At 35.4% G+C, this 14,176-nt stretch overlaps 1 protein-coding gene across 5 annotated transcripts in view; it reads right to left on the bottom strand.

Annotated features, from left to right (window-relative positions):
• The window catches only part of SNTG1 (syntrophin gamma 1), a 352,474-nt gene that overhangs the window by 15,234 nt on the left and 323,064 nt on the right, over positions 1–14,176 (bottom strand). For all 5 annotated transcript variants that reach the window (XM_069779317.1, XM_069779319.1, XM_069779318.1 and 2 more), the window contains one exon: positions 12,367–12,459. In XM_069779317.1, the coding sequence (XP_069635418.1) occupies positions 12,367–12,459 (93 nt within the window). The remainder of the gene's footprint in view (positions 1–12,366; positions 12,460–14,176) is intronic.

Raw genomic sequence — 14,176 nt, 5'->3', positions numbered from 1 at the left:
AAGAGAATGACAGTCTCACCAAACCACAGGCATGATTCAAGAACACACTTCAGTTTATATATAACATTGGGTTTGGAAACCCCTGCTTAGCAATGGCTCTTACTCAAGTACATTGCAAAATCAGGTCTACAGCATGGAGGGGAAGAAATCCTTCCTGAGACTAATTCCAAGAAGACTGCATTTCTTCCATCAGGATATCAAAACAGGTTCCTAGAACTGATGGTTCAACAGCATACTTCACAAAGACTATTAAACACTCTTTGTCTAGAGTGTAATGAATAAAAATGCCATTCACAATGCATGAAGTGATTCCCAAATGAAAGAACCATCTGTTTCTTTAGAGTGATCTTCAACAAATGGCACACATTTTTTCCCAAAGATGTCCACATGAAGGAGGGTTCTTTTTGCAAAAATAAGTGTGGGGAAATATTGTGAGTTTTAAGTTATTAAGTCAGGAATACAAAGTATTTCAAACATTCAAGCTAGTCATCCTGATTACATCTTTTGTTCTAGAGAATTTCTGAGTAACAGTTCCTTCATCTTGGTTTGAACTGGGTTCAACTGGGTTGAACTGGGTTTGAACTTGTTTTGAATACTGGTTCACTCTGATACACTCTGGATGTGTCTACACCTGAGTATACCACACTACATTAGAGGTGTAACAACTAGCTTTAGATGTTGGAATTCTAGACAGCTAAAATCGGATGAATTATTTAAGCACATACCCACTAAGACCCATTTAATTCCTTTTCTCCTACCAAAGAAGCTGAAGGGCTGCCCTGTGTAGCCAGAACTGCACATTTTGCATGTGTAGCAGATATACAAGATGATGCAGAATGCTGTGACCAGCAGTCAGATCACTCTCTTAAAATACAGCATCTTTGGGATCCCTGGGTTACCTCCTCTTGTGGTTTCATATGTTCTGGGTGGTTTTTGTTTTTTTGTTTTTTTTTCATTTTTGTTACTGCAAAATGCATAAGCAGTGAACAGGGGCCAGACCTATCCTTTTCCAGTGACTACCTCATAGTGCCAAAATAGAAAGGAGAAGCAAGACCTGTTCACCTAAGCACCCAGTTTCATAGAGATGTGTAGCTACAGCAGTGACATAAAAACATGAGAGAGAGAGTTTCACATGTTGTTATCTTTCATGTTCATATGGGCTGACTTCAGTGTCACACTGCTTGTGGTGGTGACTGTTCTGTATTCTAATTTTAATGGCTAATTCTCCTGTGTTAGGAATAGGTACCCTTGGGGATACCGATCTATACCACTGTCAAAGCCAAGTGAATTATTTTTTCATGTTTTTGAACATTCCTCAGAACCATCTGTTGGATGCTTGCTTCAGACAGTTAACATAATTTTGTACAAATATATATATATTTATGTAAAACATGCTGGCTTTTTCACAAATTGCCAAAAAACTAAACATGTGTCATATGAATTATTCCTAAATCAGTTTTTATGAATTATAAAATATAAGCAGAAGCACTTACTGGTTTGAAGGTGCAGTGTTACTAAGCTCAACGCTGTACAATACATTCTGATAGGGCTTCTTTTAGTTAATAAAAGCATCCTGTTCTCTTCAAGTGCTTTCCTTGTATAATCCTCAATAACTGTGCGTAACCTGCATTACTGAGAATATTTTGCAGGACCATATATAGCATATTTAGGAAGCAGTAAATTTTCATTTACCCTAAAATAGATTTGACAGGTAGACCAGGCTGCAATTCCTTTTAAAGCACAAATTGCAACTAAATTAAAAAAGATTCTTTGGTAGATGCTGGCATCAGCTACTTGTGAGGACCCTGAGACACTTCTCAAGTTGAGGCACACATCTTATCATGCCTTGATGGAAGACCAAGATGAGAACTCAGTATGCATTGTTTATTGCCTTTAAAAGGGAACTCTCAATCCATGAGAAGAGACAGAACTTGTGAATAACAGCAAGCAGTCCAATTTAGAAACTGGGGACGAAGGTAATAGCACATACTGAAAATATCACCAACTTCACAATTTGAATGCATCCAGTGTGGTCATGAAAAATCCGACATAGTTAATCTATGTTTTGAGAAATGCACTGTAAGAAGACAATCTCATTGAACAAATACTGTATGTATCATGCATAACATTGAAAACAACCAATAAGATATAAATCCTTTTCCCAATTATTATCCGTAGATTGCTTAGGCTGCTTTTTACATTTTATACCATTTAATAAAATTAACTTCAAAGAATACTAGAATGCAATGCAAACAAATAAACAGTGCAGACAAGCTGACAAATTAGATTTAAGACTTCTCTTGAGATGTTATTAAATTATTGTAATAAGAAATCATCAAAAAGTGAAATCCTGTCTTCACTGAAATTAATAGGATTTTTTTTTCCTTTGACATATCTGGGACCAAGATTCTCCACCAATACTTTTTAATGAGAAATACTTTATTTATAAGTAATCATCTAGGACTCATTTGTTCGAGTCTTTGTAACCAAATTATTGCCTATTATCTTCTGCTAGTGTTATTTTGCCATAATTACCCAAGGATGCTCTCTGCCTGCATATTTTTATTTAATAAATGGGACATAAATGCAGTACATAAATGGCACCTGGAATAAAAGCTACTGACTTCAGTACCTGTAATACTTAGCTGATGCTCCCCAAAGTCACACAAATGAAGAAAATCATATTGCTTCTATTCTTAGCACTAGTGCTAAATCTAGAACACATATTCAGCAAGGGATCTTAGAAAATATTTTCACAATCATATCAGATGTCATTTTGCTACTCATTCCCATCATTTCAGAATCCTGGACTAAACTACATACAATTTTGATGAGATGTCATAAAAAAAATCACTTTCTATGTACATAATAGTATCAGAAAAGTGGGAATGCATCATAATTAGTTTAGGGTATGATCGGGAGTGTTGGTTAGGGGTTTTTGTTTGTTTTGGGTCAAGGAGCTTGATTTACCATAAACAGAGACTGGATTACCAAACAAAGATAGAATAAATAGGTGTATCTATATTTTTACTTACCATACTCTAAGGAATATGCACAGAAATATGAATGTCTGACTAGTCCATAACTCTGTGATAGCTATATGATTTAGCAAGGACATACAGGGCATTTTGCATTGGCACTAGGAAAGAAAAGCTGTATTTTGCCAACATGAGAGTCTCCAACCAGAACAGAATTAATCTGTGTCCTATGGCTTTAGTGATGAACAACCTTCAATTTATTATTAAACAGTCTTGCTTCTTCTATATTGGATTATGGACTGTGGACCAATTCTGTTCTTGCAAAAAGACCATTTACACTTAACGAACTTGTGAAATGGTGTTTGCACCATATACTGCAACGGCATCACTTCACCTGCCAGTGCACATCACCGAATACAGGTTTTCTCTATACTTTCCATTGACATGAATCATATAGATTTTATTATGTAATAGCAAAAGAATTTTGGCCTTCAGTAGGATGCTTGGAAAAAACCTGAAAGAGTTTATCATTGTTTTATAATGATTAGACAGCTACATCTCAGATCACCTGTAAATGGTGGAGTAAATAAAGAAAGCATCTTTATAAAGGAAAGGATGTCAGAGGTCACTTTTCAAATATTAGTTTCAGCAAATCCCTTGTTGTCTTTTCCATCACATCTTCAGAAAGCTGTAGCTGTACTTTTCCAACACTGCCTCTGTTTTTCTTGACACTCTGATTAAATCTTTCTTCTGTTTATCTTTGTAAGACAATTTTTTAAAATATATATTACAGAATTATGCTAAATTTCAGTGGACACCTTTCAAGCTAATGTTGTTTGTCATCTGACTAAAATAAGTAATACTCCTACAAGTCAAACTAAATCAAGAGAAGATGCCTTGTAGGTCCTTATTTTCAAGAATAAAAGTAATTGGGTCTTCAGGCACCTGGGATACACATTAATTTGGCTGTTTGTCTCATACCTAATTGAGAAAGATTGCATTCTTGCAAAGTGACACTTTGTCCATACTGATAGCAGCAGTAGGGAACTGAGTAGGATTAAGATCTTGTTCATGCTCAGTTCTACTGTGTTACCGATCTCTGGAGAGTGTCTTACTACAAAAGAATTATGGTCCAAGGCAATTTCCTTTGTCAACTGCTGTGGCTTTATAACTGTGAAGGGAAAGACAGGGGAGGACACAGAGGATAAAGAACAAAAATGAGACAAAGGAAAAAAGCAAGAAAGTCAGCCCTAATAAAATAACTGTTCTTGTCCATTACTGAAGTTACATAGAATGTTAAAAGACCACAGTTTACTTGCTTAGTACTGATGGATGAGCTACCAACATTTGTTTGTTTCTAGCCACAGTACATAAAACTGTATGAACCATGCTTGATGGCTTATATTACAGTTATAGTAGCTATTTGTTCAGCATTTCAATTTCTAAGCACAGAATAAATATTTGCTCACAAGAGTTACATTATTAAATCTCCACCTTGAAGTGAGTCTGGTTTCCTTCTGCCTTCTCTATTACTGAAATTTGGATATCAAGGTGGGTTTTACATACTGTTCTGTTTCAATATGTCGTATGTGTATTAGCTGCATGAAGAGAGAGACCTTAAGGCATGTATCCCTGGAAAACATGGAGTTTGTTCCTAAAGAAATTAAGAGAAATTCTGTTCTGTGTTATTTAGTAGCCTTTTGGTATGAAAACCAAATTAAATATATGTGCAATGCTATTTATTGTTTGCAGTATATTCCCTTTTTTGATGCACGGCGCAAGGTGTCTGCAAGAGAACAGATGACAGGTACACTGAACTTTGTTGATGTGCACCTCGTGGGCCATTATGTGGCCTTTCGTTACTTTGTTCTAGCATCACCATATAATTCAGCAGCACTAATTTGTTTTCAGTCCTATAAGGGATGATTTTTTTCTCTTCTGAAAAATATATATTTTTGACTGCTGCTTTAATGAGCAGTAAATGTGATGGAGTACAGACATAGCACTTTGCACATGTAGGTATATTGCAAAACAAATACATAGCTATATCACACAAACAAATACATACATTATTCATACAAGCTATGATGCAAATATGCACATTACAGAAAACAACTTTAATGAATGTCATTATAAACAGAAACATATGTAACATACTTATGTCTATGTATATACACCCATACCCTTGAAGAGTAGACAATTTCTTTGCTAGAAACACGTTAAAATTAAGTTATTGAATGCCACTTGAGTAAGTAGTTTTATACATTGGATCACTTTCAGAACAGTAGTTAGATGAACTTCTGTACACATCTTGTTATGCTTTTTAATCTAACAGTCTCCATCCTTAATTCTTAAGGTGGCTACACTGGCTGCAAAACCTTATTTGTAAATGATTATCATAATATTTGTGTATGTCCATACCTAACATAAATCACCCACAAAAGAGTTATATTTGATCATTAAAACATTGACATATATATACTAGCTAATGTTAGACAAATGTAGGGCCTGAACAGATGTGCTGTAATTGTTCAGGTCTTGGGAGAAATGTTTTCCCAGGAGACATTGATACACAATGCCGCAAAAGTGGCCTAGAGTAAAATTTGGTTTATAACATCTAATACCTGCAACAGAACATTTTGCACCTTTTTGGAAATTTCGTAATTTAAAAAAACCCCAAACATTTAGTATCTAAAACCTCTCAAAAGAAAAATTATGTCTGGAGTAGATGCTGTATACTGAGATGCCTTCTAGTGCAAGGAGTAACTAAACAGAATCTGGAAAACTTGATTAGGCAGCCAGGAGAAAGGAGAATAAGTGGTATTCACAAAGACTAATTAAATTCACTTTTAGTAGAATACCAGCAAGGAAGAAAGAGGGAAGTTCAGTAAGAGGATGTTATTTGATATCTTGTACTTCAAATAATGCAAATGAAGTTGCACTAAAGCTGGTGGACATTTTTTTAAGAAGTCCCCAGTGGAAGAGATGCTGTGGGTACACTCACTGATGATCAGATTTAAACTTCCATGTATGCCAACACAGAAGGCAGGTGGCCTTTTCACTCCAGGTACATCACTACTAGAAATGAAGGACTACATGATAGAAATTAATCATAGTCAAACATTTGCCAATGTCTGCTTGGCCTATATGTCACAGTTCTCTTTCAAACTATACATCATTAATAAGAAAAAAAAGATGAGATCTTGCACTGGAGCTTTGGCTCTAGAGAGTGCTACAGAAGAACAAGAGCACAAGTATACATGTTACTACTTTTTAATGTGCAGGGAGAGAAATTCTATTATGTCCATAATTACATTTGGTAGTTTACAAACTGTTTAGCTGAATTAAGAAGTTATTTTCCGAAATGTTGAAAGAATCTGATTTAACTAGGTAGTCTTAAAAACTGTTCATTCTCCTTTCAGGAAATCACAATGGTTTGTTATAAAGCAACATACCAACTGCTCTAAATGATAAACTACTGTTGGCTCTATGAACTATCAGTCAGAAAATGAGTGAGAGAAAGCAGGGCATACACAGCCGAAACAGCTATGATTTATGCCAGTGCTGTTATAATCACATCACAGTACAGATTTGTTCTGAAGAACTCAGTTTAGTACTTTGTGTACTCATATTTATCATAGGTCTGTGCAGACATAGAAGCAATGTTTTTATCAAACTATGATGTGTTTGTCTTGAAATATATTTAGCATAGATGGCAGTTTTTAACCACTAATTTTGACTTGCATAGTTAATTATTATAAAAAGATTAAATGACAGTAAACAAGCTACACAGGGTTGTACGGCTTTTGTCTGGAAACCATAAGCATAATGAGAGTCATTACCCTCTATAAACTTGTTCATGAGCATTGAGAGTGAGTTTGTGTTTTACAACATTTGTGAAATTTTGATTGCAATTTGTCAGGCATGTTGGAAAAAAAAATCTGTTAACTTGAAATGTAAGAGGGAAAAAATATAAATATTGTTTCATTGCTTAAATAACCTATTTAATATTGGAATAGCTGAACAACTGTTAAAATCATGAATTGAAGAACTTGGCTTCAGTTCAGTTAATTAGTGATTATTCACTATTAAAAATAGTCCACGGTCAATTCAGTAGTGATTAAGAAAGAAAACTTAAAATACCAGGAGCACAGTGTTAAGTATAAAGTAGAAATTGCCTGAAGATTTACTGAAGACCCCACTGCATCAAAATACAAGACAGGACTTCTCAGGTGTCCTCAGAAACTACTACCTGAGCTTTGTGTTCTGGGAAACATGAAAATGTCATAAATAAATTAAAAAAGATATTTAATTATAGTAATTAGATCTATCCTCCAAGTACTTGTCCAAGACCCCCTTTGAATTTTGCATGTACAGGGCTATTCTGGAAGAAGTGAGAGATGGACTGCATAAATTATCTGACATTGAACTCTGAAGTCTATAGAATATGGCTTCGAGTTAAGATTTACCCAAAAGAGTGCTTGAATTTGATATGAGTAGTGGCAAAATAATAAAGTGAACATGTACAAGAAAGACATGGACCTGTTGGAGCGGGTCCAGAGGAGGGCCACGAAGATGATCAGAGGGCTGGAGCACCTCTCCTGTGAAGAAAAGCTGAGAGACTTGGGGTTGTTCAGCCTGGAGAAGAGAAGGCTCCAGGAAGACCTTATTGCAGCCTTCCAGTACATAAAGGGGGCCTACAAGAAAGCTGGAGAGGGACTTTTTACCAAGGCCTACAGTGACAGGACAAGGGGCAATGTTTTTTAAACTAAAAGAGGGTAGGTTTAAATTGGACATAAGGAAGAAATTTTTTATGATGGGGTGGTGAGACACTGGAACAGGTTGCCCCAAGAAGTTGTGGATGTCCCATCATTGGAAGTGAAAAGATAAAAGTTTGTACTAATTTTTCAAATACTTATTGTAAAATTTCATACCATTTATGAAGAATTAGATACAAATATTTTTTTCATGAACATTATGACATTTTAAATAGCTTTTTTGTCTTTAATATTGAGTTTGTTAATTCATGTGACAGTTTCTAGGAATTTGTACAGTCTTAATGCACAAATGTGTATGTAAATATTAATAAGATATAGCTAATTTAATTTAATTTTTACTCATGTTTTCCTTGTCCTGCAAACTGTTTTCCATTTTTCATTGTTTTTTCAGATCTTTCTTGGAAAAGAGATTTTGAACTCCTGCTTCATATGAACTCCTTCATTAGGTGGAGAAATAATACTTTTAGTTTATGTGACTAAATACTTCTAGTTTATGTTTTAGTTTGTGTGAGTACAGCAATATTGTTGAAGATCATCACCAGCATAGACACAACCTACACCTGCCATTATCATAATGAAGGTATCTGAACAAATTTTTGGCTGAGAGAATTGCCACCTTTATCTTTCCATAAAATGATGGAGAGTAGGTAATGGTTTTCCTATTTAGGTACTCATTAAAATGTGGTTGACACACTTAGGGTAGGTTTGAGACAAGTTTTCATCCTATGGCTTGCTTGACAATTTCAACTGTAGCAGTCACGTGGCAACAGATTATGTTGCATTATACAGTAGTGTTTCTCTTCTCTTCTAATGCAATTGCACTAGAGCTATCCTTATCACCTCACACTGCCTAATGCCTAATTACCTAAAACCCAGTATGTCCTCTTTTTTGTCCATGGTACTAACTATACTTTATTCTAACATACAAACTAATTAAGGTGCAACACTGCAGGTAGGTTTCTAAGGATACTAACGGCATTCTCCTCACAACACTGAAAGTTTTACGGTAGCACAATCTGCTTAAAAATAATACACAGAGAAGTTAAAAATAATACTTGCACTTCTTTTTTATGTAAACATTTTCTGTGTAAAACCTCTTTGTGAATGTTATGCAGTAGTTTACTTACGCTTATGCAATTTACTTAAGGGACTATATATCAGAAGTCTGAAAACATTTTTCAAGGAATCTGTTGACAACATAAATACTGTTCTATCTGCTCAGAAAACTTGGGAGTTTCTCATTTGATTTGCTTATGTACAACTTCCATTCAAGTCACAAAAATGTGTATCTGTATTTGTGTGTACAAAACCTTAACTTTGAAGGGAGCTGCACTGTCTTTGTTGGTTTTGTTAGACTTTTTTTATTTCTAGATGATGTGCTTTTTAATTTGTAACAGAAGAATATAAAGAGTTTTGGGGCACTGAAAGAATTGCATTATATGTTCCATGAAACATTTGTGAAATGAATGAAGGAGTTTTCCCAAACACTGGTGAACAGTTATAGGAAGACCTGCAAGACAGTATTATTAGCATATGTGACACACAGCTCTTAATGACAATTGCCAGAAAAACATTCTCCAAGAAGCTTTTGTATACTGCTTATAGAACTAAAGTATTTATGATTTTGGGGGTTTTATGCTTTCAAGGACCCATTTTGGGAGGTCTGGATTTATAAGTGTGAAAAAAAAAAAAAGGTCTTGAGGTCTTCATATTGTAAGTCTGTAATGTATTTAATAGTCTGTTATTGCTATCCATTTATTTTCTTGAATTTCCAATGTATAGGTTCTCCATGCCTACTGAATGGATTAGTATGTGGCATATCTCTGGTATGCATGCTATCTAATAGATCAGGCATTTTTAACACGGTGCCTTTATCTTAAACTGTACTGTCTGCTTGCCTGTCTTTCTGTATCAAAGAAAAATGAAACAAGCCCTGAAACCTTCAGGATTCTCCATGTACTGACTCCTGAACTTTACCAGCATGGTCCGTCCCTCCATTCAGGAAAATAAAACCCCACCTTTAAAAGAAAAATCTGCAAGCATTAAGGCAAAATTGATTTTATCAATCTAAAATGAAAACACAGAAAGTGCAAGAAATACAGAGAAAACACAGACAGTGCAAGTGGAAAAGGTGGAAGGGAAACCAGGATATAAGCACTGAAAAATGGGAAAGAGTATTCTTTCAGGGGGAATCTCTTCTGCCACAGCATGCAGGTCCCAGGTTGTGTCATGAGCTTTGAGGACCACAGTGACATATTAGGGGTGGTGGTGATAGATTTGACAGATCAGCAGGAGCCCCCTGCTCATCCTTGCAGCCTGTATGTAAGTGTGGTGAATGAGTGGTACCAACTGAGTGATTTCTAAGGCTGGTCTGGGTGCAATAAATGTTTTGTGGGCTACTACACCTTTCCCTTCCTGAAGGAAATCCCTTCAGACATCTGCTACCCTTTCACACTTTGATGAAACCTCTTTCAGATTCTGTAAATGTGTCCTCTTTCATCAGTATTTAGACCCTCAAGATCGCCAGACGCTCAGCTGTGGTTAATGTTTGGCTTAAAATTTCAGAACTTTTTGGATGCTGAGGCTAGATGCCACCCCAGAAGGAACAGATTCAGTCCATGGTTTCATGGCTTTACAGATGAAGGGGAAAGGAAAAAGTAAAATTGTCTCATACTCTTACAATGCTTTATGGGACATCTCAAGCTCAACCTGGAAATTGGAGAATTCCTTCTTGGCTTTCTTCTGGTTGTCATCAAGTCATCAAAGCTTCACTCCAGTGGTCTGGCATTGTGGATCTTCTACTTGGTGTGCAGCGTGGTTTTAGTTTGAGTAGGTTCCCAACCTACCCAGTAAGGACTCTTCTGGCTTGAAATGGAAGTTAGATGCTAATTTTTTGCTCTACTTGTTTTAGTGTTGGATTTTATCATGTATTTCTAGTACTACTTATGTGACCTTGTAGGCAACATGGGGCAGCAGGAAAAGGAGAGAACAGCTGAATGCAAATCTGCTGGCAATGCTAACAATTGCCCTAGTGTTTCAGTAGTCAATTTTAATACTTGATATATTTTTTCTGCTCTTTGCTATGAAAGAAAAAAAATATTAAAAATCTGTTTGTGAGGGCAAAGAAGAATCTGCTTTATAAGTCCTATGGTTCACCGAGGTAATGCCTCCAGCAATTTTGCACAACTGGAAAGGCACAATGACTTATTTGAGAAAGAAAGACAGTGAAGTTATACCTCTACTAGAGCTTTTTTCTGTATCTGGAAACCTGCTGTACATGTTCTAAGGACATACCAAAAGGGTACCACACCCTTCAGCCATGGGAACATGTATGAAGGCAGCTGTGCTTGTTTTTTGCTATTTGAAATTTAGTGTACACTTGTACTGCAGATAATGTCTTTGAAAGAGTCTGAAGTCTTTTGAGAATCAGACACGTGCAAGAGCTTTGAAGGAGATGCAAATTACCTTTATACAAAAGCATTGCTATAATATTATTGGAGTGTGGGGGGAAACCTACGTGGTTTTTTCTGAGCCACTGCATTTTAATTCTGTTGCACTGATTTTTTGTGTAATACCTCCTAAGTTGACGTTCATGTATTTCACTGATGAATCATACAAGACTACTCGCGTAACAAAAAGAAATATGTATACACAAGTATTTTTATTTTAAATTCACCACACTTTGTGCAAACAGTAGAATGGAGTGGGAAGAGTAAAAGGGTTCTGACTGGTGGAGTAATGTGGTGAGAAGGATTGACTTAAGATAGAGGATAGGAGCATATTCTGGAGAGAAAAGGGCATTTTCAGCAATTGCTGGTGGCAATGCTGCAGCATCTCAAAGGAAAACAGGTATTGAAGAGAAGTGGAACTCAGAAAAAATATTTCACATTCTCCCATAACAGCAGTGTCAAGTAGTAGCAATAAAGCCTGCTTACATTTTAGTATTTGTTAGCAATTAGTACAAATGCAAACATATGAAGGCTCTTGATGATTTTACTGAGATTTGGACCTGCATTAATTTAATCTGGAAATTGATGCCATATTGTTCACTTGATATAGCGAACTATTCCATCAGTTGTACTGAGCTTTTTTAAGGCTGACGGGAAAAGCATAAGACATACAGACCATGGCTGATTTCTCTTTTTACAGACACCTGAACAAAAATATCTGAAACATAAACTGAGAATTGCTGTAATAACACACACTCCCACCCATGAAACAGAAGAGAAAGGCAGGTTCTTTTCAAAGCTCACATATCAGCTTGAAACCAAGACTATTTCGTCTCAAAACCAAGGATGCACCAGCGAAAGAAACATCAAACTGAATCAGTCTGGGCTTTCACGTGAAATTAAAGAATGAAGACTTGATGCGTGTTTCAGATTGATATTAGCATTGACTTTTCAATAACAAGCACATAACAGAACACAACTTCTCACATCATTTAGAAATCCCCTCTGAGTTTAGACTAAAGCACGAGAGATTTGACAAGAGATGATCTGTTGCGATAACAAAAAGAAGTACATTTTAAGGATGCACTACTTATCCCAAAATATATGAAATAACGAAGAATAATAATAATGATGTGATGGAAACAAGTCTTAGAACTTTACCTTTGTGGCAGCATCAAAACAGACAAAGCCCATGCTAAAGTCAATAGTAAGTCCCATAAGATGACTCTCCAAAACACAGGCATACGTCTTGCACTGTAAAAGAAAAATCAGAGAAGGTAGTTACCACAGAACATGTTTCTTCAAATTCTTTCTAGAACCAGTATTTCTGTATCTTTATTCTAATGTTTATGTATCTCAAAATTATTATCAGAAATAAGTAATTTATGTGTAAATAGGTCAACTTATTGCCAGTGTATTGCAAATCAAAGGATTTATATCAGTGATGAAGTTTTCTAAGTATTGTAAAAAGAGGCTTTGCTTCCATTAGGGAAAAAATAAATCATAATCAGAATTGCCTCAGTGATTTACCAATGACAACTGCTAAAAGGGAAGTTTCATTATTTTTGAATTCTTTTATTTGTTTTGGTACCTGGCAACTTCCTCTAACATTAATATATTCCTTTTACCTTGTTAAGAAAAAATAAATGCATTTGTAAAATATCTCTTCTGTATGCTGTTTACTGTGTTTTTATGTTGTCCTAAATCTCAGTGAAGAAGGTAGTATTTCATACCATGTAGCTATTGACATAATCGTATGAAATACCTTCTTTGCTTCAGCTAGTGTACCAATATATCTCAAAGGTTTCTATGAGACACCTTGCAATCCTGAAAGACTTTCTCATCCTATGATTTTTAAATCTATGCTTTTATTTATTTCCATAACATCACACTTCAATACATGCTGTGTGACATCTATTAGTGTAATTTTCAGGATCAAAACTATTGCTGTGCCTGAAGGCTGACTTCAGGTACAAAATGACAAACTTGTATTTTTCATCACAAAATCTGTAAAAGATTTAAAACATTTCCAAATTGACTGTAAATTCTTTAAAGAAACCATTCTTATTTTACAGAAATTTTACCCTCCAAATTAATTGATATAGAGTTATATTCTTCAAATGTTGCTGTAGCCACTACATATACAAAATAAGAACAAAGACTTCCATGATCTATAATGTGTCAAAGAATAAAAATATAAATTGTAAACATGGGGACAATGTAAGTTATTAAATTATCTGTGCTACAAAAGTATGTATTATTATTTTTTATTATCAAGGCTAAATCGCATGCCTTTATTTATATATTCTTTGGGTGGGCTCTGGATTCTAAATGGTCTTCCCCAGAATGCAAGAAGCTGAAGGGCTCATTAACAGCTCTTAAGAGTTGAAATAGATATCATAATGAAGGAAAATGGAAAAGGTCATAGCTATATAGATTCTTTGGTTATTTTAAATTTTACTTTCTTACACTTCAATATAGATTTCTTTTCTGGAACTGAAATATTTGAGTGAATTGCTTTCATTGATCAAATCAGGTCTCAACTACATACAAACAGTTGGTTAATCTTTGTGCACACACCTTGGAGCTCTAGAACCCAGGTTTCAAACACAGTGATATCCTTCACTGAAGCTGAAGGACATTCTCTGTTAGTTATCAGTGGGGCACAAGGACAGCATTTAAGACAGTCTATAGACAAAGTATGGCCATCTATAACTCAGAAGTAAAAATAAGCCATGACACGTGCCTTACAAGATTATTTTGCGGGTTTTTTTGCTGAGTAACAGTAAATCACATGTTACTGTGTGATCCACCAAAGGTGTTCAAAAGCTATAACTGTCCATCAGTAAATGAAAGCTTTCCTACTGCTGGTGTTGGGGGTGGAAAGCAGTGACTGGTCTATTCTTGTAGCTTCCAACACTGAAAGAACGTTATATACTTCACTACATGTATAAAATCTGAATTCATACAG

This window comes from Haliaeetus albicilla, chromosome 3 (assembly GCF_947461875.1).
Source record: "Haliaeetus albicilla chromosome 3, bHalAlb1.1, whole genome shotgun sequence".
NCBI lineage: Eukaryota > Metazoa > Chordata > Aves > Accipitriformes > Accipitridae > Haliaeetus > Haliaeetus albicilla.
This window is presented reverse-complemented; position numbering and strand designations above follow the sequence as displayed.